Source organism: Rhinolophus sinicus, chromosome 13, assembly GCF_057876585.1.
Source record: "Rhinolophus sinicus isolate RSI-liver-muscle chromosome 13, RSI-T2T, whole genome shotgun sequence".
NCBI classification, from domain to species: Eukaryota; Metazoa; Chordata; class Mammalia; order Chiroptera; family Rhinolophidae; genus Rhinolophus; species Rhinolophus sinicus.
Genome location: NC_142513.1, coordinates 21,340,223 through 21,366,058, shown reverse-complemented (window position 1 = coordinate 21,366,058; position 25,836 = coordinate 21,340,223). Strand labels below are relative to the sequence as shown.

General features: G+C 48.3%; 1 protein-coding gene across 1 annotated transcript; it reads right to left on the bottom strand.

Annotated features, from left to right (window-relative positions):
- Positions 1-591: 591 nt before the first annotated feature.
- Positions 592-24,520, bottom strand: SNTA1 (syntrophin alpha 1). Its single transcript, XM_019715882.3, has 8 exons — positions 23,570-24,520; positions 20,555-20,740; positions 7,885-8,089; positions 4,702-4,909; positions 4,420-4,550; positions 2,215-2,411; positions 1,297-1,484; positions 592-1,213 (listed from the first exon to the last, which is right to left on the bottom strand). The coding sequence occupies exons 1-8, from the start codon at positions 23,877-23,879 to the stop codon at positions 1,121-1,123; spliced, it is 1,518 nt and encodes a 505-aa protein (XP_019571441.2). The 5' UTR covers positions 23,880-24,520; the 3' UTR covers positions 592-1,120.
- Between the last annotated feature and the right edge of the window lie 1,316 nt (positions 24,521-25,836).

Genomic DNA, 25,836 nt, shown 5'->3' with positions numbered 1-25,836 from the left:
CTTCAAGAGGTGGAGCCTAAGTCCCCTCCCCTTGAATGTGGGCTGGGCTTACTGACACTTCTAATGAATAGAATACAGCAGAAGTGACAGGATGTGACATCTGAGACTGGGTCATAAGAGACATTGTGGATTCCTCTCGGCTCTTCTTCTCCCGGGGGAAGCCAGCTGCCTGGTCACGAGCACACTCAAGCAGCCCTATGGTTGGGCACCTGTGGTGAGGATCTGGGGCTTCCACGCAACAGACATGAGTGAGCCGTATTGGAAACAAATCCTCTAACCCCAGACAAGCCTCCAGATGAGTACAGCCCCAGCCAACAGCTTGACTGTAACCTCATGAAAGAGCCTGAGACAGGAACCACCCAGCTTAGCCTCTCTCAAATTCCTAATCCACAGAACTTGAAAGATAATAAATGTTCGTTGTTTTAAGCTGCTAAACTTGGGGGTAGTCTGTTTTGCAATAATAGATGACCAATACACTCTCTCTTTGGCCCTATGGTTACAGGCCTGCTTTTTTCCATCTTTGGTCCATCTTGGGACTCCGGGGGCCACCACAGGACCCAACGGCCAAAGCACAAAGCACAGACACTGTGCCAGGCTGCCTATGTGCTCACAGGCTGTTTATTTATCCAAGGGTAAGGAGGAAAGAGAGAGGATGAAGGGAAAAACCAGATGTCCCAGGGTGGTAGAGCTGAGGGAGAAATGAGTGGAAAGGCTCCTCTTCTTTCTCTCGTCTCAGGGAACTCCAGCTTCAGGGCCTCTGGGGGTGGCTTAGGGGCCTTTAGGAGGCCTGGCAGTTGTTGGCTGGGGTCAGGATCCCCACAGGGGCAGGTCCCAAGCTTGGAATGGCTTCTGTGTATACAAAATATCTCTCTGCAAAAGGCACTGTTGGGGAGATGGGGGGGCAGCAGGGAGCTACCCCATTACAGGCAGGATCCACTGTGTCCTGAGTCTGGATCCCAGTCCCCAAGACCATCCCAGCCTCCCGCAGGTGCTGGGTCTCTGCACTCTTGTTCACTTCCTCTCCCTTCTCTCAGCCCAGTGGTGAGCAGGCAGTCGGTGGAGGGCCAGGTCAGGCCATGTGGTAGACACCCCTCCTCAGGGCTAATGCATCTGGTGACCTCTAGGCCAAAAGTCCCAGGCGGGTGACTTTGGCCGAGAGGAAGGAGTGGATGATGAAGACCATGGTTTTGGGGCACGAATGCAGGTCCAGCTGCTGCAGGGTAGATGGAGAGAAGGGTCAGGAGACCCATCTAGCCTGGCCTCTAGGAGAGCATAGCCCCCTCCCCCTCCACTCACAATCTCTCCTTCAGCTCCCCCGAAGTCCAGGAAAAGGAGACTGGCACCATCATCCGAGGACATCTGCAGCTTCTCGAAGGGCTGTCGGAGCAGCACAGCTCGGGCCGCACCTGGCTCAGCTGCCCACAGTGTGAAGCCCTTGTCAATATGCACGGAGAGGTTGCAGGGACGACCGTTCCATGTGCAGGCTGCAGGGAGGGCGCGTGGGCATGGGGAGAGTATGTGGGCATGGGCACAGCTGGCACGTCGAAGACCACAAGCCCAACCTCCAACCCCCACCGTCAGTTCCAAAAGTGGGGCTTGAAAGCTACTGGAATGGGGGGGCTCACTGTCTGTCATGCCATCTGTACGCCCACACCGCACAGAATCACCCCACACTAAAATAAGAAAGATGGGCCCACAGGAAAATCACGCCCCACTTCTAGTCCCACTTCCAGCAACACCAAAAGTGGAAAGGGGGAGCTTAAATTCTGCGTGGACAGGAGGCCCACTCCCTGTGAAGGCATCAGCAGATCCACTGAGCATGGCCCCGGAGACCTCACAGACCTGTAGAATTGCCCAGGTAACTGTGAATTGCAGATAAACAATGGATAATTTGGATGTACTAAAAAGTATTTGTTGTTTATCTGAAATTCAAATTTAAGTGGGTGTCCTGTATTTTTTTCTGGCAACCCTACTCCAAGTGCTATCTTTCACGTCTCCTCCTCAACAGAATCACAAGACCAGAGCAAGAAAAACCCCAGGAAAAAGAGTCTCCCTACCTACCAGGGCACCTGCACGTCCAAAACAGAGGGCCCTCAGAGACCCCAAATTCCACTTTTTATGCCCCTCCTGAAGCACCCTAAAGAAGGAAGCTTGAATGTCTCTGGGGATAAGAGGCTTATTACCAGACAGGCACTCCCAGACCAACCAACCCACCTGTAGACACCTCCTGTACACCCTCAGCGGCCCGGTGACAGCCATCCACCAGCTGGCGGGTCCAGGCAGCCAGCTCCTGTGGTGACTCCACACTGAACAGGTGAGTGTCCACACCATGGCGCGTGCCCGTGCGCAGGGCAAAGGAGAGCTCTGCATCGTAGGGCACCGAGCCCTTGGAGGGGCCCGAGTGCACCAGCCTGGGGGCGAGGGTTGGGGAGTGGGGAGCAGAGAGCTAAGCATGAGGCCTCAGGCAGCAGAGAAAGAGCTCTTGGCCAAGGTGAAAGTAACCTGGGAAGGGACCCTCTGACCCTTTTATCACCTAATTGGGGGAAGGAACTGCCAGAGCAGCACTGATTGACTTACAGGAGACCATCACCTGCTACCCTCCTCCTCATTCCCACAGCTTCAGCTGTACCTGTGTCTTCAAATACACCAAGCACATTCCTGCCTCAGGACCTTTGCACATGCTATTCCCTTTGCTGAGTACACTCTTCCCTGATTATCTGCATTGCTCACTCCCTCACTTACTTCAGATCTTTGCTCAAGTGTCATCTCCTCTGAGAAGCCTTTCCTGACCTCTCCATCTAAAACAGTACCCCTGCTACTCACTAGCCTCACTTTAAAACATCATGGTACCAGAAATTATACTTATTCCTTATTTGGTTCCGTTGGTTTTGATTGTTTTCACTAGAACATCATCTAGGGTACAAATTTTTATCTAACATGTTCACCTCTATATTCCCAGCAACTAAAACAATGCCTGGCATATAGTAGGTGCTCAGTAAACATTTGTGGCCTGAATTAACGAGTCGCTTGATTAGGTCAGCAATCCATGACCTGCTTATTCCTAGTAGGCAGCAGGCTCCCGACACATGGGCCAGACCCCAGCCCAGAGTGAGGAGACATGGATGACAAGGGCCCAGACCCTGCAGCTTAACTCCCACTTGCTTTGTAATCTTGGGCAGCACACTGCCCTCTCTAGACAACAAACCTCAGAGTTCTGGCCCTTAGCCCTCTTTGCTTCTCACTCCATACCCCCTCTCTTTTGTAGCCTCAGTTTCCCCTTGGAGCTGCTAGTGATACCCAGTCCCCCACTTTCTAGCCCTGAGCTACAGACCCACAAGTCCCCACGCTTCCTATCCAAGGTCCCCACCCATGCCCCACACACTTTGGACTCAACTTAGCGTCTTGCTCCAATCTCTTCCCTTTGCACTCCCACCCCAGTCCCACTGCCTGCCCAGACACAAGCTCCAAGCCTCCCCTTCATCCATTCATCTGGACGCCTCCCCTCCCCTCCCCATCTGGCAAGTACTAAATTGGGTTAATTTTACCACCCATGTGTTTTTCAATGCAAATGAGGCCTTTCTTCTCCATCTGCTGCCTCCACCCACCTCCACCATCTCTCCTGCATGACTGCAACAGCCTCTCAGCTTCCATCCTGCCCCTCAGGAGCATTTTCCACCTGGCAACCACAGGGATTCTTGTAAAACACAACCCAAGTCACCTCACTCTCAGGCTAAAACTCTTTAACTCTTTATCTTAAGATAAAGATCATGGTCCTTAACCAGGCAACAGAGGCTCTGCAAAATCAGGCCCTGCCAACTCCCTGACTCATTTCTCTCCGTTTCCTGCAGAGATTCCTCACATTGGTTATAACCCACTCATGGCTCCATGAACACACGGCAGCCCTTCATGTCTCTCTACCTTTGACTATGTTGTTCTCTCTGTGTAAGATGCTATTCTACCCAATCTCCCAATGCAAACTTCTATCATCTGTCAGTCTAGCTCCAATGTCACGTTCTGCCTGAAACCTTCCCCCACCAGGCCACGTTAAGCGGTCCCTGCAACTCTGCATTGTAAAAGTTGCTCCCGGGTCAGTCTCCCCAACCAGACTGGGTGTTCTCTGATGGCAGAGACTATTGGGGTCAGTTCCCTGTCCCCCAAACCATGCAGCACAATATGGGCAGAGTGGATGTCAATGAATGAGTGACTGGTGGGACTTCACATCCTTCTGTTCCAAGCCCCCATTTTACAGATGAGGAAACCAAGGCCCAGACAGGGTAGAGACTTGCTTCAGTTCACCTGGGGAATAACTCAGGGCAAAATGGGGCTGGAGTTCCAGGCTTATAAGGCCCATCTGGAGCATCATCGCCACCCCCCAAGCTCTGGGTGAGACACACACTCTTGCCTGCCCATGGGTAATACCTGGTGGTGATGAGTGGGGCAGTCCGGGCTGGCCGGCTCAGGGCCTCACGGGTCTGGGGGAGACAGGTGTAGAGAAGCAGCTCCTTTTCGGTCAGCAGGGCCAAGGTGGGTGCTGTGCCCCCACTGGACAGCTGCAGGGGGCAAGTCAGCAGTAAGGAAGGGTGGGGAGGGGAGAGGTCAGAGAGCCAGGGCGGGGAGGCAGTGAGGGGCAATGAGAATGGGGGCAGCTCAAGGGGAGGGGAAGAGAGGGAAGAATAGGTCCCGCCTGGGCCCAGCAGGTACCTGCTCAGTTAGCCAGCCGATCTGCTTGATGTCCTGGCTCCCAGCTGCGCTGGTGGCTGCCAGCAGTGCCTGCAGCTCGTCCTTGACCCAGGGCATCAGAGTGTGAATTTGGGCTTGGAGGGCAGCTGCCCACGACTTTGCGCTAGCTTCATCCTTAGCCCTCAGGAAGAGGGTGTCTTGGCCATCTGCTGAACAGATCTCCAGATACCTGCAGGCACAAGTAAGGTAGAGGTGTGCCTGTCCACTGGGTGGCAGCTGCTCAACTCTGAAATATGGCCCAAGAAACCCCATCTACCGCAAAACCAGAAGAAATCACAGGGGATGTCCATGAGAGAATCAGGAGCGACAATTGCTGCTGGGGCTTTAGCCATAGTTGTTGGAGCCTCACGAGGGTCTAGGAACAAGAGACTATGACATACACACACATAGTCATGTACACACAAATACACACATACTCAAACACATGTGATAGGGACCAAAATTATCACTGCATGAAGATTCATAATCTTGCCCTTTTCTCATGGTTTTTAAGGAGAAAAACTGTCTTCCTGAGCCAGCTCCCAGGTTCTCCTTTGTAGTGCAGAACCAAAGTAATACCAAGTAGGGGGAAAAAATACAGAAACTGAAGAGGCTTGATAGGCCAAATTGGTCTACATAAAAAGAGTGAGAGGAATGGAATAGGGAAAAGGGAAAGAGATGAAAAGCCATGCAGGCAAGTGTGGGGGAAGGGTTTAGGGGAGTACCCAGAGGAGTAGTGATGGGGAGAGAATTTTAAAATGTTTTGTGGGGCATTAAAAATGAAGTGAGGAAGAAACTGAAGGATGGCTAACACAATACCCACTCCAAAACTTCACTTTGCCTCTCTCTACTACAGAGTTAGAAAGCAAAATACTTGAGTTCCCAGACTCCCTTGCAGCTAGGGCTGACCATGTGACTCAGTTCTGACCAATGAGATATAGATTGAAGTCCCTTTCTGAATGAAAGGTAAAGCTTTCTAGGGTGGCCGGTTAGTTGAGTTGGTTAAAGCATGGTGCTAATAACACCAAGGTTGCCGGTTCGATCCCCGCATGGGCCACTGTGAGCAGCGCCCTCCTTAAAAAAAAAAAAAGAAAGATAAAGCTTTCTTAGATGCAGTAGCTAGTCTCCAAAGATGGCCTCTAACAAATCCATCCCTCCCTGTAGACACACTCCACTTCTCTCCTTGTGCCTTGTTTTGACAAATAAAATGTGGCAGAAGTGACATTTTGGCATTCCCAAGTCGCCATGAAATCCAACTAGCCTGCAGCCAACTACTCTCAGAGGAAGAACAAGCTAGGCCCTGGAAAGGCCATACTGAAAGAGGAATGCTTAGCCAGCCCCTAGCTGTTCCAACCATCCTAGTTGAGGCAGATATGTGGGTGAAGCAGCCATCTTGGACTTTCAGCCCCAGCAGATACCACACAGAGCAGAAGGACTAGCCAGCTGAGCAAGCCCAGATTACAAAATTGAGAGAAATGATAAGTTGTTATCTTCTAAGACATTAAATTTTAGGATGGTTTGTTATGCAGCAATAGAACAAAATACGAGGAGGGAAAATCCTTTCTCTTTTGCCTTCACCCTGTCAGGAATATGGACACGTACTTAGATGGTGCAGCCACCATCCTGCCTCCAAGAAGAAGAACATCTACACTACAGATGGCAGAGAAAAAAGCTGGAAGCCTGCTTCCTTAAGGGCATTTTTGAGCAGCGAGAGCAGCCAAAATAAACAGCTGACCCCTGGACTTCTTTTTAAACATGTAGCAAAATACACCCCTCATTTATTTAAGTCATTGCTTATTGGGGTTTCTGAGACTTGCAGCCCAATGTAACACAAATAAAAGTGAAAATGAAGTATTTTTCATTATATTTCAGTTACCAGATCGTGTTCCTTTGACTGGGATATTGTGCTGCTATATTTCTCTCCATTTCCTGTTATTCTTGTTATACATGTAGTTACAGATGTGTGCACATGGTCAAGCACATGTACATACATGCTTACACACATATTAATAGTAACATAAACACACAGAGACACATATGCACAATTCTACACCCATACCCTTGCAAATGCTCACATATACACACAAATAGTTGCATTTACATGCCATCTACACATGCACATACATAGAAATACATGTACACACATGCTTCAGGTGACGTCCGGAATCAGGCTGGGAACCACGATCAATGTAAGGTTCTATGACTCTCAAAAAGGACTAATACCCCCCACCTTCATCCAACACAAAACGCTCCTTTGGCGGAGCACGTGAGTGACATGAATTACCACTTTTTGCCTCATGGGGGCAGGTTGTGGCTGGGGCATCAAGTAAAGACAGGTGATGTGGATGATGAATATTAATTGGCCCTTCAGGCCAATGTTGGACATTTGCCTGGCATTGAACTTCGGCTGTAACTAGGACACACAGCTTTTTATGACCATGCCATATATACACCACCCCCAAAACTGCATACCGCACTTGATCACCATATACTCCATTCAACCACCAGCATCACTCAGGCACCTACAGCTTCTAAAGCAGAGAGGGCTACCTGGAATGAGGCAAGTTCCATCCCTTCCTGGTTGTGTGATCTTGGGCAGGTTACTTCCTCTCTCTGTCCTCATCTATAAAATGGGAGTGAAATAATAGGACTTTGCTCATAGGGTCGCTATGAGAGTTAAATGAAATTGTGCATGGTAAACACTCAATAATGTTGGCTGGTATCAATCTCATCATCAATGAACTGCTAAGGGCGGCTCAGATGTGAAGAATGGTAACCTTCCGTGGCTCTTACACAAATGTTACCAGACATCTCAGAAGCTCAGCAGAGTTGGAAGAGACTTGAGGGGATCACTAAGTCCAAGAACCTTATTTCACAATAGGGAATCTAAAGGTCATTGAGGAAAAGGGAATCAGAACCGGAATCCAGGGCACCTCCACAGACCAAGTTCCTCCTCAGATGTGAACTACCCAGAGGAAAAAGAGGGAAGCAAAGCACACCATCATCCCCATAATTTCACTCTTGCATCCATTCAAAAACATTTCTTAAGCACCTACTGTGTTCAGGCATTGTGCTTATCACTTTCAACACAGGGTATCTTTCCTTTGGCCCCACCACCTTACACCAGGGCATGCCTATCTGAGGTGACCCCCACCCCAGGCTTACCTGGGCTCCGGGTCATTGGGGGTACACCTCCTCGACACATATGCCATCTTCAAGGACACGTGTTTGGTACTGTTGAGGTCCCGGGGTGGGGGGCCAGGGGAGGAAGGCTGCCGCTGAAGGGGCGAGGCAGGAGGCGAGTCCCAGCCAACCGAGGTCCCTCCGGCAGAGTTCTTGAAATATGGTGAGACCTCCTTCATGTACTTGACTGGTCAGGGGATAGGTCAGCAGTTAACACTGTGACATGGGCTCCCAAGTAGCACACATCACGAATTCATTCAGAGTTTAATTTATGTTCAATATCACTATCCTCCTCTAGGCTAAAGTCTCTAACAGGGCAGTGTGGTAGAAAATACTGGATGCATTCCAACATCCATTCTCTCATTTTCCCCCTGGTTTATAGACACATGGCCACCTGGAAAAAAACTACATTACCCAGCCTCCTTTGCAGCTAGGTGTGACCATGTGACAAAGTTCTAACCCAGTAAGTAGAAGTGTCTGGAACTTCTGGATGGCTGCTTAAAGGAAATGGACAACAGCTGCAGTAAGGCAGTAAAAGAGCACCAAGACAGGAGTCAAAAGACGTGACTGCTCTGCCACTGTCCCACTGTCTGTCTCTATCTCTCCAGTCTTCTCATCTGCAAAAAGGAGGGATTGAATAAGATAGTCCTGTGGTAGAGGCTGCTAATTGTCCTCCAATATAGTGATAGCCTCCCAACTTAGGACTTCATTTTCCATGATCCCTTGCAGTTATACGTGCCCGTGTGACCTAGTCTGGCCAATAGGATGACAGCAGAAGGGATGTATGCAACTACTGAGTTCTATCTATTAAAGAAAGGGGCATAGTCTTCCTTCCCCCTCTTTTCCCCTGACAGATTGAACTGGCTGGAACACAGACTGGTGGGGCACCATCTTGACCATAAGGACATCAGTCACACTCCAAGCAAGGAAAGCTGACCAACAAAAGAGAAATAAACGGATGCTGATACTTTAGAGATACCATGTCAAACTTGGACTGCTACCTAAGAAAGCAAAAAGCTCCTATTATATTTAAGCCACAGTATGTTATGGGTCTCTTGTTACAGCAGCATAGCTTGTACCCTAATCAATATAGGTGCCGAGGGGTCCTCTGAGCTCTGACCGATCATCAATAAGTATAGTGGACACCTTTTAAAATAGCACCATCCAACAGAGCTTCCTGTGACTATGTACATGTTCTATATAAACACGGCTCAATACAGTAGCCACCACACCAGCCACACATGGCTATTGAACATTTGAAATGTGACTTGTACAAATGAGGGACTGAGTTTTTTATTTTATGGTCAGACGAGGTCCCTGCCCTCATGGTGTTCCCAGTCTAGTGGGGGACACAGACCTCCACACAGATCCAGGGGAGTGGGCTTTTTATTTAATTGTAATTAATTTAAAATTAAATTCAAATAGTAACCATATTGGACAGTACAGTTCTAGAATAGCACGACCTACTTCTCTTCCCAACTGACCCATACAGTTACATTCTGATAACTTTATGGAAAGTGATCCTGTTTTCCTGGCTATGCTGGCTGGACCAGGGGTGAACAACTGACCCACACGAGGCTACCCAAATTGAGAATGGGAAACGTACTAGACTAGTGTCTTGAACAAACTTGCTATGGGGGGCAACTACCGTCTGCTGTGGGGGACAAAGAAGAGAAGAAAGCTGATTTGTGGAGAGAGAAAACTGGTGGAGATGTAAGTCGAGAGACAGGGAAAGCCCTGCCAGGCACCTGCTCATGTTCCAGCTTCTGATACTCATCCTTTAGAAAGCCAGGCTGCCATCCCAAAAGTAGTTATGATATTTGCAACCAAAACTGGGGCCTGGATACCATGCCTTTCTAGAAAAGAATAATCACACTAACAAGGGCAGCTAAATGTAAAAGGCAACGTGATGAGAGAGTTGATCTGAGAAGAGCTTTGTAGGAATAGAGATTAAGAGACAAGTCAGTATTCTTGAGCACTTGCCCCGTGCCCAGTGTTGGACTGCAGCCCTAGGTAGGACTGGGATGGTAAACATATGACATTTGCGCTACCACTTCTTTATCCCTTGCTCATGGAAGACATCTTTAATCAATCACAGTGTTCTATGGCAGACAGTAGCATTCAATTAAGGCTGGTTGGTAATAAAGCATTTTGGTCATTCTTGCTGTATCAATTAGATGAATCTGGCAGCAAATAATAGAATACTATATGATAACAGTGCCTTAAACAATAAAGATATTTATGATTTCACATAAGAAGAAGTCTAGAGGAAGGCAATTTCAGGATTGGTTCAGTGGCTCAGTGACACTGGATTCAGGGCAAGCCTCTCTGCCATTTTCTTGGCTTTACCCTCATGACCACGAGATGATTGCACAGCTCAAGCCAGTCATTCCTTACATGACAAAGCCCAAAGCAGGAAGGGAGAAGACAGGCAGAAAAAGGGCTAGCTCCTAAAACCCTCTTGACAAAGAGGTAACTATTTCCAGGAAGCCTTATATCTCATTGGCCCAACTGGGCTGCATGCCTACTTCTAGCACAATCATTAGTAAGAGAGAATAGTCATGACTCAGACCAATCACAATTCAGCCTCTGGACTGAGCAAATTTCTACCCAGTAAAATCAGGCTTCTGTTACCAAGGAAGAAGTGGAAATGGCTGATAGACAAGCAACCAACAGTGTCTGCCACATGTGCCTTGGCATCTGGACTATTCCCAATTCTGATGAGCAGGAGTCTCCTCGCCTCTGAAATGAGCTACTAGGAAAACAGCATGTATTATCAAGGTGGTTACAAGACTTGCCCAAGCACTAGTCTCTCTTCCTCCAGCCAGGTTGTCCCCTCTGCTGCCCTACTGAAGGGTGCCTATGCCTGTTAGCCCCTAGGCAGTCTCCCTTCCTCTCCCCTCAGCCACCCCTGCCCCATTGGCCATCTAGCTTGCTAACCATCTGACATCTGCAGTCAAGGCCCAACCAGTATGCCCTGCCTGTGAGCAGACAGGCCAGGATGGGGTGAGAAAGCAGTTCTTGGCCCAGCTCCCTGGAAGAATCAGATAAGAAGTTATTTCTGTTGCAGGAGACTGCCCTTCGAGACTCAGATAGGATCCAAGGCAAACAAGGGTGAATGTGAGAGGGCATTAGAAATCCTGCTGGGGTTAGAAGAGAAGTTATGTTGAAAAAGAGAGCAGGTTTTTGTGAGAGAAATAAGCCTATGTTCAAAGTTTTGGGGACAAGGACTAAAAATGACTCATCCTCATCGTTACAGCAATGACTTACCCCAGGACTGACTGTTAGCTTATGTCTCAAGGTACGATGGAGGTGGGAAACATCACAGCCTATCTGATACTCAAACCATCCCCACCTCCCATTCTTTTTCTCCTGCTAACAGAGCCCTGAGCCCTACAAGCTGGGCTTCCCTGCAACCCAAGGGGAGAATCGTGATTGGTCAAAGTTAATCATGATAGTAATTCCATCCCTCTTGCTTGTGATTATTTAGAAAGGGGCAGGTGATACAATTCTGGCCAGTGAAATATGAGAGAACGTATACTCCCTTCCTTCCTCTCCTCTAGCCTTTAGAAGTTGTTGAGAGGGGAGTTGGCCCTAAAGCAATGATATCCACTTTTTGACCACAGGGTTGCGGTCCACAAACTGAGGATGGCGAGGCCTTCAATTAATCTACCCTGGAGCCATGCTGCCTTTAGGTACTCTGGAAGAGAACATATTTTCTTCCATATTTAAACCCCTTTGAATTGGATTCCTGTGACTTGAAGACAAAAGCATCCTGACTGATATAACCCCCACTTCCGACCAGGGGTGCAAATGATCTCTCTGCTGTAATATAACTAGGCACGTCCCTCCCCTGCTCAAAGCCCAGCTCTGGCTCCCCTGCGTACTTCATCCAACTGCAAGGCTCTCCAGAACCTGGGCCCTGCCTACCTCTCTGGCTTCACCCCCTGCCACATTCCTAATCTCACCCTCTAGTCCAACCATTCTGACCTCCTCAGAGCTCTCAGAAACGATATGAGCTTCCAAACTTCTACATGTTTGAAAATGCAGTTCCTTCTACACTGAATGCCCTTAGTACACAGTTTGGATACAGGCACTCTTGGATTTGAATTCCAGCTCCAGCATGGTCTAGCTATGTGACCATGGACAAGAGAATTCATCAATCTGGGCCACAATCTGATAGTCGATAAAAGAGGAATAACAATATCTACCTCAGAGAGATGTTAGAATTTAACAAGATGAGGGCACAGGTTAGGGACTCAAGAAATATGAGTTTCTTACCTATCAGCCACCCCTGCCTACACTTCCTAGAACTCTATTGTGATTTTGTATATTAGAGTTGTTTCTCCCACCAAAATGGGAGCTCCCAGAAGACAGAAACTGGGCTTGATTCAAACCCAGAGTCAGTGTTCTGACTGGAGAAATGAATGCCAGTGCAGACAGGGTCATTCAGCAGAAGGGAGAAGGTGCCACAGCAGAAGGGAGGAGGTCCCAGCTCAACTCAGACATCACCCCTCTAGGAAGCTTTCCCAGATGCCCACAAAAGCCATCCCTTCTGCAGTCCCCTAGAGCCCACTCCCTGTGTCTGGGTGGAGAGCTATGTCCCCTACCAGGCTGGGTGCACTATGGGGTGGGGACCTCATCTGACTCATCTCTGTGTCTTCAGAATGCAGCAGGGATCTCCTATGCTACATGCTCAGCAAATGAACATTTGTCAACTTTGAAGCCAGAAAAACTGCTCGAGCCCCTGCTCACCAGGGCTGTCCCAGAACTGGGTCCTCCTTCTCCTATCCCACAAGAACATGCTATAAATGGACAGCACACCAGCTGCTGCCCGAAACAGAGCTTGGATTACACAAACCAATTGGCCTGTCCCACAGTGGGGGTGGGGTCCTGGGGGCCCCAGAGTGTGGCCATAAATAGCCCAGCTCTGAAGCCTCCTCCCTGCTCTGATTTCGGCCTGAGTCACCCTACCAGGCAGGGCAGGGTTGCCCAAAGGCAGTGGCCTGGAGAGCTGTGGGCAAGAATATGGCCCAGTGACCAGCATTCTTGAGACTCCAAGGATAGATTCACTTGGTATCCACACTCTCCCCAGCCAAGACCCTGGCCCAGGAATCTGGTAAACCAATGGCCCATAGGCCCTTTCCTCCTCAGGGAAGCTCAGACAGATACAAACACTGTCCCTTCCAGAAGCCCCGAGTCCCAGGTCTGCCAAAGAGAGAAGCCAGGACCTAGCCCTGGCCCCAAGGAGCTAAGAATAGATTTCACTAAAAACACAGAGAACAGACAAGGCAGGGCCATTTGCCTGGCCCAGTACAATTGGGAGGAAACAGATGTGTTGCAGAAAGAAGGGGCTACATCTGTTTTGGCTCAACACAGCAGCCCCAGTACTTATCCCAGTGCTCAATAAATGTTTGTGACTGAATGTCTTGGCTTTGAGTCTTGGCTGAAGCCTGTCCTCTAAGCTCAAGCTGTTCCTTGTCTGTTCAGTGGGGGATCACTTACTAGCCCCCGCCTGACATGATATGATCTATCCATTTGTTTACTAGCCTTTTTCCTCCAACCAAAATGTCAGTTCTGCAAGGGCCGAGACCTGTTTTCTTGTTTACTAGGGTATTCCCAGCACCTAGAATAGTACCTGACATAGACCAGGTAATCAGTAAATAAGAAATTTGTTAAATGAATGAATATTGACAGGTCTGGGGCTTGTCACCCTGGAGAGACAATGTAGACAATGTAGACTTGGGCTCTGGAGTGAGGCAGGCTTGGGTTTAACTTCCTTGCTCTGTGATCTTGGACAAGTGACTTGACTTCTCTGAGCCTCTATTTCCTCATCTTTATAATGGGAATAAAATATATTTACCTCCCGGCGTACTGAAATTCAATACCGGTAAGGCACTTTGCCCTGCCTAGCATAGAATGGTCTTCAATAAATAGTAGTGTGGTTATTCTCTCTGCTGCTGATCTCAGTGTGACAGTATAAGGGGATGGGCACAGCATGTGGTGACAGACATAGATTTCAATCCAGGCTCTGTCACTTGCTATTTGACCTTGGCAAATCCCAAGGTCTCTCGGAGCCGTTTCTTTGCCTATATAATGAGCACTGATATACTAGCTCTCTGAGTAAAGCACTATAAAGATTCAAGTCCAGGCTGCCCACCCACCCACCCAGGATGGTATGGAGTGGATGTGGGATTCCAATGGGCTCCGGAAGGGATGACCTTTAAGGTCCTGCTGGCCCAGCAAAGCTGGACTATAAATAGTTCCCAGCCCCTGGCAGGTGCCTGTGGCAGGGCTGACCAACAGAGTGTGGGTTGCCACACGCTGGGGCAAAAAAAAAATCTCATCTCACCATACTCTTGTGCACTATAGGAGGTACCATCTCTCAAGATCCTAAACATGAACTCTTTGAGCTAATAATACTGACCTTGCAGGAACCCCACTTTAGCTAAATGCTCACCGGTACACAGAGGGATCACGGCACCATTGTCTATGGTAAGGAGGCTAGGAACAACTTGCCTGTCCATGAGTAGCGGCTGCTAAACACAATGTGAGCTCCCTGACCGCAGGCCATGCAGTCTTGTTCATGGCTATTATCCCTGGTACCTACATTGAGTCCTGGCACAGAGCTGGGGCTCTGTAAATATTTGTTAAGTGAATGTATGAATCCCAATCATGGGATATTATACAATTATTAAAAACAATGAAACAAAACTATACTTACTGAGTTGGAATTATGTCCTCAAATTGTTAAATGATAAAAACAAATGTGGAAACTTTCTGGAAGTATGTGAAAATATCAACAATAGTTATCCCTATGAAAAGAGAATCGCTTTACACTGTCCTGGGTTTTTTTATAGGCACATATTACTTTTTATATGTATTTTTAAATCTAATTTATTTTTAAAAAATATACTACTACCTTCAAAATCATCTACGCCAGGATTCAGAGATGAGGCCCTCAGCAACTCAGGAAGCAAAGGGTTCTAAGACCTCGGTAATGGGAGGAAGAAGTACTTACTGAGCACCTACCAAGCACCAAGCTCGACTCTCACAAACACATCTTCATCTAATCACACCAACTCCATGAAATGGCTCCATGCCCTTATTTAACAGTTGAATAAACTGAATAAACTGAGTCTCACGGGAGTGACATGACTTGCAGTGCAGTATAAATATTTAAGAACATGGTTTTTTGCATCTAACTCAAATTCCATCTTTGCTACTGTGTGATCTTGGGCAAGTAGCTTCACTTCTCTGAGTCTCAGTAGTCTCATCTGCACAGTGGGATGAATATTGCACCTAATTCACAGGGGTGCTTTTGAAGATTCAATGAACTAACAGATGAAAGGCACCGCGCCTAGACACTGTAGGAACGCCAGGAACAGCACACTCCCATCACGATTCTTAGCATCATTACCATTATTATTTCTTCCACCACTATCATCGACCAGGCTCATACAAATAATAAAGGCCAGAACCTGCCTCCAGAGCCCCACAGGCATTTTAATCAAATCCAGGGAACAGGCCAAGGCTGAATTAAGCCAAGTTTTTTCTATGGAGAGTCATACGGCTTTGGGCCGTGTGTGTGTGTGTGTGTGTGTGTGTGTGTGTGTGTGTGTGCTCATATGTGTAGCCAAAAAAATGTCCCCTTGAAAACAATGATTAGAACAACAGGTCTCCGTGGCCATGGGAGGACTGGATGGGGGTTCCATTCATGACACTGTTCCCAGGACAAGAGTCCCACAGGCACGTCAGGAACATGGCATCACTCAGCTAAGCCGAGTAGGGTGGCCTCAAATTAGCTGCATCTGTTAATAATATCCTACTTTTGACAGTGGTGATGCACTAAGCCAAATTTCAGGCAGGACACCTGGCAGTGTCCATCCCCAAAGGGAGAAGTTGTCAGGGGTCTGGCCTTGGAGCTCCGAGGACTCATAATGGACATTCCCAGAAGTCAGCCAAGTCCAACTTGAGCCTTGAGCCTTATCTTAAACATTTAGGAAAGTCAACTGCAATTGGCGAGGTTAAAGATGAAGTGGAAAGGGTCAGAGAGATATCCTAGTAATCATTCCCCATTTCCCTTACATCTAATGTGCGCTGGGCTTGGTGCCAGGCCTGGAGCTCTGAGACAAACTACACACGATTCCTGGCCTCAAAGATCTCTGAGTTCGCTGGAGAAAACAGTAATCCTGCTGAAGCTCATGCGATGATGCTAAAGGTTGACTTTTACTGAATGTTTCCCACGTGGAAGACATTGTGCGATGTACTTCAAATGCACATCTCATCCTTACAAACAGCAAATAAAATAAAGAACTCAGTACCTACTTCCTCTGGGCACTGGCCTCCGCATGTTCCGTGCATTATTTTTTGATCTCGTAAATCACCATGGGAAGTGTGTATTATTCAAGGCTGAGGCCTTGAATAATGGCCTCTCCAACCAAACAAACCTCAGTTTGAATTCTGAGTCTGCCAGTTTATTGGTTGTATAACTTGAAGAAAGTTATTTATTCTCAACAAACCTTGCTGACTTTGTCTGCAAAACAGGGATTCCAGCAATTCCTATCACTGTATATGCCTTTTATATACATATTTCTCTGTTCCTGTATTTTTTCAAAGATTGATCTTCATGTGGGATGTACTTCCCCCTTGTACAAAGTACTAAAACTGACTTTATTAATCTTTACTATCCTTTAGTATTGTTTTTTAATGCACCACGGGTTCACCGTCGCCTCTGTCTTGCCAGCCACACTGAGGGTGGAGGGAGGGAAGGCATTTAGCCGTCCCCTCTTTTCCCCCAGGCCTGGTCTCCAAGGGCCCAGGCCCGCCCTGGCTCCAGGTCTGCACACAAAATGGGCCTTTCTAAGCAGCAGACAGAAGCGTGTTGGCTGCCAGCTTGGGCCTAGACTCCAGTCACAAACACATCCCTGTGACTAAGACCAGGCTCAAGACATTAGTGCAAACCCCTGATCCCGCAGAGGAAAAGGTCAGAAGGCAGGCTGGGGTGGCTGAGACCCAGCAAGCCCTTGACTTAAGGCCAGAGAAGTAGGGATCTGGCTGGCACTCACAGTTTGCCAGTGACATCTGTCCTAGGATGTTCTCAGGGAGCTCTGTACCCATCAAGGCCCAGGCCTCAGGAAAGATGTCCAGCTGCCCAGCCAAGTTCTCATCCAAAGGACAGACCACCCTTCTATGACCCTTCGGAGGTGGCCTTAGGAGAGAACTGGGGCAGGGAAGTTCTGAACAATGTGGTCAGTGATTGGGTTCTAGGGGGGAACCTAGGCCCATAGCAGCTCCCAAGAGCACTGCCCCCCCCCCCCCAGACTGGGGCTACTGCCCCATCCTTACCTTCTCCACAAACTCCCAAATCTCAAGGACCAGCCACAACCCAGTATCCTAGCTTCCTCACATCCTCCAAACTTCTCAGATCATTCCTGCAATTCAAAGATTCTTGACCCTGGAGCCCACCCCCACCCCTATGTTGCCTTGGGTGAAATTACCCCTTTCCACAAGCCTGCTGGGCCAGGAGGACAGCTCAAAAGAGACTTAAGCTAAGGAAAAGCTGAGGAAAAGTAACAAGAAGGCCACAACCTCTAGACTCTTCCTCTTATCCAAGCCTACTTAGGTCAAACCACCAGCTTCTGTCTCTGAGTCATGGCCCCAGCCTCCTCGCTGCCATTCTGTATCTATCTGTGCCTCCCTCCAAACGAGGCTGATGCTGCTAAAGCCCAGAGCCGACCATGTAAGCCCCTGCTGAAAGGAAATGGCTTTTCCTTTCTCTCCAGTGAAAGTTCATTTCCTTTAATTTGGCATTCAAGGCTCTGCAGGAGCAGGATCTCACAGTCTGCTTAGTCTCCTCTTTCTCCACTCCCTTCCCCATAGCCTAGACTCAGATAAAACTGAATTACTTCCCAGGCAATTCCCCAGGTAAGCCAAGTCACTTCATCCCTCTATGGTTTTGCTCACACAGCTCCCCTGCCTGGAATGCCCTTACTCCACCTCATACCCACCTCTGTTTATTGTTCATAAAGTGCCAGCATCCCCTCCTCCAGGAAGTCTTTCCTGACCACCCAGAGAGAAGTGACCGCTGCCTCCTCCAATCCCCGAACAGAACCTATCTCAGCACCTATGACACATTGGTGATCTGGTAGGTTGGCTCAGCTGTCTCCCCTATGAGACGAAAGTACCCTTGAAACCACTGAGTAGAACAGTATAAAGTGAGAGGAAAGAGAGAGAAAACAGAAGAGGCTCTCATCCAAAAGGGAAGAATAATACAGGAAAATTATAAATGACTTGATGCCGATAAATTTGACACATTGGATGAAATGGACAAATTCCTTGAAAGACATAAACTACCAAAGCTCATTCAAGAAAAACATAGATCATGTCTAAATTGTCCTATTAAAGACATTAAAATCACAGTTAAAAACCTTTCTATGAAGGTGGCTTCCCTGGAGAATGATACCGAACATTTAAGGAGACAATAATACCAATTCTACATAAATGCAATGGGAGAGGAGGGGAGTTACTAACATTCAGAGATTGCCTACTATGTGCCAAATCCCATCCTGGGCAAGAAATAGGCCAGGCTCCACCTGGAGACCTGGGGCAGGGTTTGCTAAGGAAAGCTCTTGCCCTATGAAAAGTCTCAGAAAACATCCCTCAGTCCTGGGATGGTACACGTTTCTTCTCTTCCCTGCTGTATCTCTGGCAGACCTTGTTCATCAATTCCAGCTGAATTCAGACAAGACCTCCCAATCCTTCCAAATATGGAACTCCAGTAGGCACCAGGGAAGCTGACACTCAAAATGAAACCTATTGGTTATCTCTGATCTAGTCTAATCCCAACCTATATGGAAATGGAGGTGCCAAGAAGGCAAGGATTTTACCCAAGGGCAGAGATTCACCACAGAGAGGACAGGATTTTAGAAACTGATTTTTAAGTAGTCTGTGTGGAGGAGACAGTGTTTATATTTTATCTCCCCCACCAGATGGTGAGCTCCTCCAGGACACGGCCTGGGTCTGGTTTAGCTTCTGACTCAGTGCTCTGCACACCAGCTATACAATAGGTGTCCGCAAATGTTTCTTGGCTTAGTGAGTAAGGAATGGAGTGCATGTTAGATGGAAGGATTGGGTATCAGCTCCTAAGCCAGGAGATGCTTCAAGCATCTAACACTCAGAGATGCTACCTTCTCACAATGATCTACACTGAGAACCCAGATAGAGACATTCTCAACCTAAAGATGAGGGGCTCAGAGAGATCTCAGTATGGATTAAAAATGTGTCTACAGTAGACAGTTTGCCATCTATAGACTAAACTTTCAAACAACAGAAACTAAAAGAGCTCTTGAAGTCAACCAAAATATGACATTTTGATGAATTTCAACTATTTCAAACTGCATTACTGGCTATAAATATCAAGTAATGAGGCATCTGGAAGGAAAAGTCTCTTATATCCATATCATTTATGTGTGATCTTGTTATTTAACTTTGCTGTTAAAGTACGATTGATGTACTTAAACTTGCAGGGACCAATACTGCAGAATCAGCTTTTTAAAAATATACACTGTATATATAAAAAGTGCACCAGTAGCATTTAAGCAGATACACCTAAAATGTAAAAACAAAACAAAACTGGGAGCGAACTGAGGTTGGGACCCCAGAATGACAAAGATCACCCAGAGACCCAGAGCCTGTTTGATTCTGTGGCCTCATAGAGACCTCTTTGGGGAAACAAAGGCAACCTGTCAGGATCTGGGCCTGGGGCTCAGCTCAGCAGCTTTGCAGACCATGGCATTCTCTATCAGCCCCCGCCACCTCCCTGTGCCTGCTCTGGGCCTGGAGCCAGACACATTCCTCAGGCCCCCACAACTTCCGGAACTGACAGAGTGGAGTTTGAGGAAAGGGCTGAGCAAAGCAGAAACCTCCTGAGAGAGATGGCAAAAAGCAGATATGGGACAACCACAGCAAGAGACCTATCAACAACCAATGGGGACACTGAGGCCCAGAGAAGGCAAAGGTCTCATCAAAGACCACACAGTGAGAGGATAATGAAGAGGAACCACCAAAGTTCCCATATAACAAAAACAAAAAACAAAAAAAAAAACCTCCTCTTATCCTTGCTGGAAGGATTCGATATTCTACTACATAAAGGTGACATCCTCTCCCAAAGGAAGATGAGTCTCAAGGTTTTAGGGCCCGTGGGTGCTAGAAGAACCTAGAGTCGAGAGCTCTCCTGGTTCCTCAGGAAAGACTCTTAGCCACCCCCTCCCCAGTCCCTACCCCTGTCCCTTCCTCTCTCTTCCCCAGAATCACTCGCTGGGTGGCAAGATCCTGCCATGGATCTTTTGTCCTGTTCACACAACCCAGCAAGGCAGAAGTTACAACCCTGATTTACAGATGAGGAAACTATGGCTCAGGGAAATGAAGCGACTTGTCCAAGGTTACAGAGCTAGGGAGTGGGAGAGAGGAAGTGAAAACCAGGTCTGTGTGGCTCTGTGCCTGCTCTCCCTCCTCCCATCTCACACTGTCTCAAGGCAGGTTCCCAAGTTCTGTTTCTGTTTTCAACCCTGCCCACCTCGCAGGCCCTACTACCTGAGGTTTGGGGGAGGTAGGGAAAAACCTGAACCCCCCAGGGGTCCCCAGTGCTTACCCTCCAGCACCACCTCTTTGCCTGTCTTCTTCAGAACCTGCACTGCCTCATCATGGGTGGCAGTGGAAAGGTCTTCCCCATTCACGGACAGGATGGCATCCCCGACAAAGAGGGCCTCCGTCTGGTCAGCCGCCAGGCCCTTGAAGATCTTGGAAATGAGAATAGGCATCTTGTTCTCCCGGCCCCCTGCGAAGGCACAGGAAGAGAAAAGAACTGAGGTGGACACTCCAATACTTAGGAGTCACATCAAGGCAAAGTTATTTTTGAAGGCCTCCCTCGGTGCCCAGCCCAGTGCTGAGAAAGAGGGAATGGGAAGATAAAGAAAATCTCAGCAGTCTTAGAAGCTTGGGACACTAATAATACTAATAAGTCATTTTCTAAATTCATAATGTTATAGTTTGGTCACTGGATCTTTTGGTTCAATGCTTTGGGTGTTTACCAGTGTTTGAGTAATTTACAAGGTGCTTCACTAGCTTTTTCTTAAATATTTTGGACTTGAAGCAATTTTGCCATAGTGGGGATACCTCCCTAATCTGGCATTACAATAAAAGTCAGCTATTGATATGGCTCCAAGGGATCTCATTAGCAATCAGAAAATTTTATAATCCAGGATCCAGGCTGGAAACCAAGCCTTAAAGTCTGGAGATTTCAAAAGCCTATCTGAATTTCATCTCTGATGCATAAAAATCTAATACATTTTATCCAATTGCTTTATTGCTAAATGCTTGAATAACCTTTTAAAATAAGAAATAGTAATAACATTTCACATTAGTTCCATGTACCAAGTGCCAAGCAATGTGTTAAATGTTGTCAGTGGTGTCTCATCGCATCTTCACAACACCCCAATCACACAGGCAGGCTCAGTCTCCTATCAGAAAAATTAAAGTGTAGATAGAAGCCCCTTGCCCAAGGTCATCCAGCTATTAAGTGGCAAAGCCACTATGTATGTGAACCGAGGTTTCCTGGCTTCAGAACCAGTACTCTTCACCCTATGAAAGACGGCAAGTTGGACCCTCAGATATCACACTACTTGTCCATCCCCAAAAATATTAAAGATGAGGTACTATTGGCCCAGAAAAGGTAGGTCATTATTTCAAGATCGCATAATAAATTGGTGGCAGAGGTAGGACTGGAAACCTCTTGTGACCCCCACAATTTGCTTCTTGCACTGCAGAGCTTAAGAGCTAGGAATGGAAGGGATTTCTATTTATATCTGCCTTATTCCGCCTGAAACTGGGGACTTTAGTTCATTCCTAGCTGCCTGGGCTGGGCTGGACCCTAGAGGGGGAGGTCATCATGGTAACAAGAGCCTGGTTTCCATACTTGAAGAATTGAATGGAGCTGGTACCTCCCTTGACGCCTCCTAAAAGTACCTTGACCCCCACCTGGAAGTATGGAGCTAGGGTATAACTTTATATGACCTTGGAAAGTCTCTGCTCCTCTCCAAGTCTCAGTTTGTCCATCTGCAAAATGGAACTTTGTATGAACTCTAAGTTCCTTCCTGCTTTGACACATTGAGTATACAATTTCCAGATTTGATCTGTTGCCCTATCTAACCTATGCTGGAGTTTTGGGGCAAGACTGGTGCCCACTCCCTTGCTTACCCATTTCCCTCTTTTAGATCCCTTTCGTTGGCTGCATGGAGATTTGCCCTTCCACGGGGAAGAACTGACTTCCCTAGGCACTCTCTAGTGGCCTGATAATTGAGTTTCAAACCCCAGCTGTTAGATGTGTGATCCTTGGAAAATCATTTCTTTTCTGAATCTCAGTATGTTCAGCTGTAAAACAAGTTTATGTTCCCTACCTTTTACCACTTGTTGCCAGGATAAAGTGAATTGTGAGCCCAGAGTACTGAGCATAACACATGGCACACAGTGGTAGCCAAGTCACCACCATCCCCACCCCCTCACCCAAGTCAAAGGGTCTGGAGACACCAAAAACAGAACCAGCACCAGGAAGAGGGAACAGTGCACACACATCCAGGAAGATACAAAGGCTGACAACCCCTCCCAAGGCAGATAGCACTCGGCTGGGGGCTGAGACCCTGAAAAAAGTAAATGGGTAGGAATGGTGAACCCAACAGCTGTTGGGGGGAATAGGGGCAGAGATTTTAAGCAATATGGGTAGTTGCTTTCCTGGCCTCCATTTTCCCTCTCATCTAACAGCAATAATTAACTAGGCACTTACTATGTGATGGCAGGGTGAGTACTTTAGACTCCTGTTCTCATAAAAACATCACAACTCTATCATTAGCTTCACTATATAGTAGTTAAGAAATCTGAAGTCCAGAGATGGGAAATGACTTGTCTACATTCACACAGTTGATCCTGGACTCAAGCACAGTCTGGTTGCACCCTTAAAAAAGCGGTCAGTATTGGGGGCTGAGAGCTGTCAAAAAAGGAGTAACAACTCTATATCTACCCCCTCTCAATCCTGTGCAAGGTGGTCAGTAAACTCAAACGCGGCTCTGCCTAAGTACACAGCTTTCCTGAGTCCTCAGATTTCTAGATCCTTTCTGGACCCCTGTACATGAGTCCAGCAGATGCCTCATCTCCAATCCCTCCCTGCGCTTTGAACTCCAGGCCCTATCCCCTACCTTGGTTGTCTCAGACACTTCCCCCTCCTCGCCCTAGTGGCGCCCCAGGCCTCAATCTCCTTTCGCCACCCTTTGCTTTCCTGGGGTTCCTCTTTTCCTTGATGCCCAAGCAAACCCTCTCAGATCTCTATGCCTCTACACAGAACTCCCTACCCACGTGTCCTTGGTGCGCCCCCCAAACCCTTCCACACCTGTGCCTTTCGACTGAGACCTCCGTCTCTGGAACCCATCTCCGACCTTGGTGCTCCGGGTGCCCTCGGTTCCCTCTGTCCCCTTAAATCACCTTTCCCCCAGAAAGAAGTCCTCCAATTCTGTGTCCTCAGTATGCTGCCAGACCCCGCGAGCCCTGGTCCCTCGGAGGCCCACAGACACCAAGACACCAAGACCCCATGCCCTCAGTACCTCCTCGCTCACCTCACCTTTGATACTGATGCCCAGCCCGCCGGCGTCGGCCTTGCGCACAGTCACACGGCGCCGCTGGAGCAGCAGCGTCTCCGGCAGCTGCGGGGGCGCGGTGCCTGATTCCGCGGAGCCGTTGAGCTGCGCGGGCTCCGGGTCCCGCTGGGCGCCGGGCTCCGGGCCGGCATCGCCGTCGGCGGGGCTCACGGTCAGCGCGTCCTCCGCCAGACTGAGCAGTACCCTCTGCCACCGCTCGCCGCCGGCCCCGGAGTTCGTCCCGGTGCGCAGTTCCAGCAGCCCGGTGCGCGGGGCGCGCCTGCCTGACGCCATCTTCGCCTTGGAGCCCACGGGCCGCCGCGTTCGCCCTGCTCTGCAGTGTCTAGCCCGCTTCGACCCAGCACCCAGGGCAGAGGGCGCAGGGGGCCCGGCTAGGACAGCCGCCACCCTACCCCGGGCGACTGGGGGGGGTGGAGCCTCGAGGGGCGGGGCTATCTAGGAGGTGTGGCCGAAGGCAAGATAGCGGGACTCTGGGGCGGAGCCCAGGAACCGAAAGATGTGTAGTGTGGGACTACTTTGCGGGTGGGCTCATACCGGCGTCCGGGCCAGGCCGCTAAGTAAGGATAGGGATCAGTGAGGTGCAGGAGCTGGCGGGGAGAGGAGGGGCGAGGGCTGAGGCCTTAGTGCCTGGGGCAGAGCCCTAGCATCCAATCGTGGAGTCTGCTGAGCAAGGCCGTCGAGGGCCTGGACCGTAACTCACTCATTTAGGAGCATAAGAAAAAGAGACATGAATCTTGGTGCAAGGCTTTGAACCTCGGGGCGGGGCTACGTATAGCGGACCACTGGACTCCAGAGACAGCGCTTGAGTTTAAGTCAATAACCAGAGATGAATCCAAGTGTCCAACAATAGGGAAATGGTTCTATACCACTAAAATCCCGAGGCCACTACATAACATATATGTATTATATGTGCACATGCACATATATGTATTATATGTGCACATACATAGATGCCTTTTATTCAGTTTGCTGTATGTTGACACGTGAACTGGCTGGTTTATATACATTGTCATTTAAATCTCACATAAATCCTGCATAGCCTGTATATTGTCCCTATTTTATAGATGAGGAAATTGAGGCACACCACTAGTAAGAACAGATCTCTAGTTTAACCTTGGTTTGTCTGGCTTCCAAGCCCATATCTCTCCTGCTTCTCCTTTCTACAGGCCACATAGCAGCAAAAGCTGAGTTTACAATCCATTCATTCATTCAACAATATTTATTGAACAACTTCTATGTGCCAGACACAGTGCTGGATGTAGGAATTCAGTTGTAAACAAGATAGTTAGTATCTTGCCTCATAGAACATGCAGTCCACTGAGTGGCAGGATCCCTTGGTGGTTAAGAGCATGGGCTTTGGTTTCTGATATTCTGTATTCAAATTCTCACTGTGCCATTTTCTATCTATGTGGTCCTGGGTGATTTATTTAACCCCTAAGGTTCCATTTCATAATCTATAAAATGATAATACTATATTAAAATTACTATCCCCAAGATTATTATGAGAAATAAATAATACTAGCTAACTGCTTAGCCTAATTCCTGCACATAGTAAGCATTAAAAAAATATGAGTTGTGAGAGACAACCAAGATGGTGCAGTATAAACGCTGTGCCTTCTCTCACAACCACATCAAAATTACAACTAATCTACAAAACAACCATTATTGAGAATCACCTAAAATCAAGCTGAACTGAAGCCATTCAACTAAAGATGTGCAGAAGAAGCCACCTCCAGATAGGTAGGAAGGGCAGAGATGTGGAATGGGCTAGTCCCACATCCACGTGTAACCATTAAAGATCGGTTACACGTGGATGTGGGACTAGCCCATTATGTGGGTTATTTCAGCTGTGGGGGTCCCCCCATCCCCCAGAGGAGCAAGAGGTCCCAGCCCAGGGTTCCAGTGCTGGGGAGAGAAGTCCCCATAATTTTTGGTTGTGAAAACCAGCGGAGATTGTGTCTGAGTGAGATGGAGAGTGGCTGCACTCTCAGGTGCTCCTCTTAAATGGACCATGTTGGACTTACCCACTAATGGAATCACTCCCTCTGAGCTCCAGTGCTAGGGCAGCAGCTGGAGAGGTGGCAGGGACATTTGGTGGGGAACTGAGTTGTCTGTCTTGGGAGAGGGGTTAGAGAGGCAGTTTTCTCCTGCACGGGGGAACTGGTGGAGGCCATTGTTTCTTTGCTGAGCCCTCCCCGTTCCCCGAGTGCAGATGCAGGCAGCCACCATA

Coding starts and splice junctions, on each gene's coding strand:
- SNTA1 (XM_019715882.3), bottom strand. CDS start 23,879: ATGGCGTCAGGCAGGCGCGCCCCGCGCACCGGGCTGCTGGAACTGCGC. Junction 4,910..7,884: donor CCCAATGACCCGGAGCCCAG/GTAAGCCTGGGG, acceptor TTGTGCCTGCAG/GTATCTGGAGATCTGTTCAG. Junction 4,551..4,701: donor TCGGCTGGCTAACTGAGCAG/GTACCTGCTGGG, acceptor TGCCCCCTGCAG/CTGTCCAGTGGGGGCACAGC.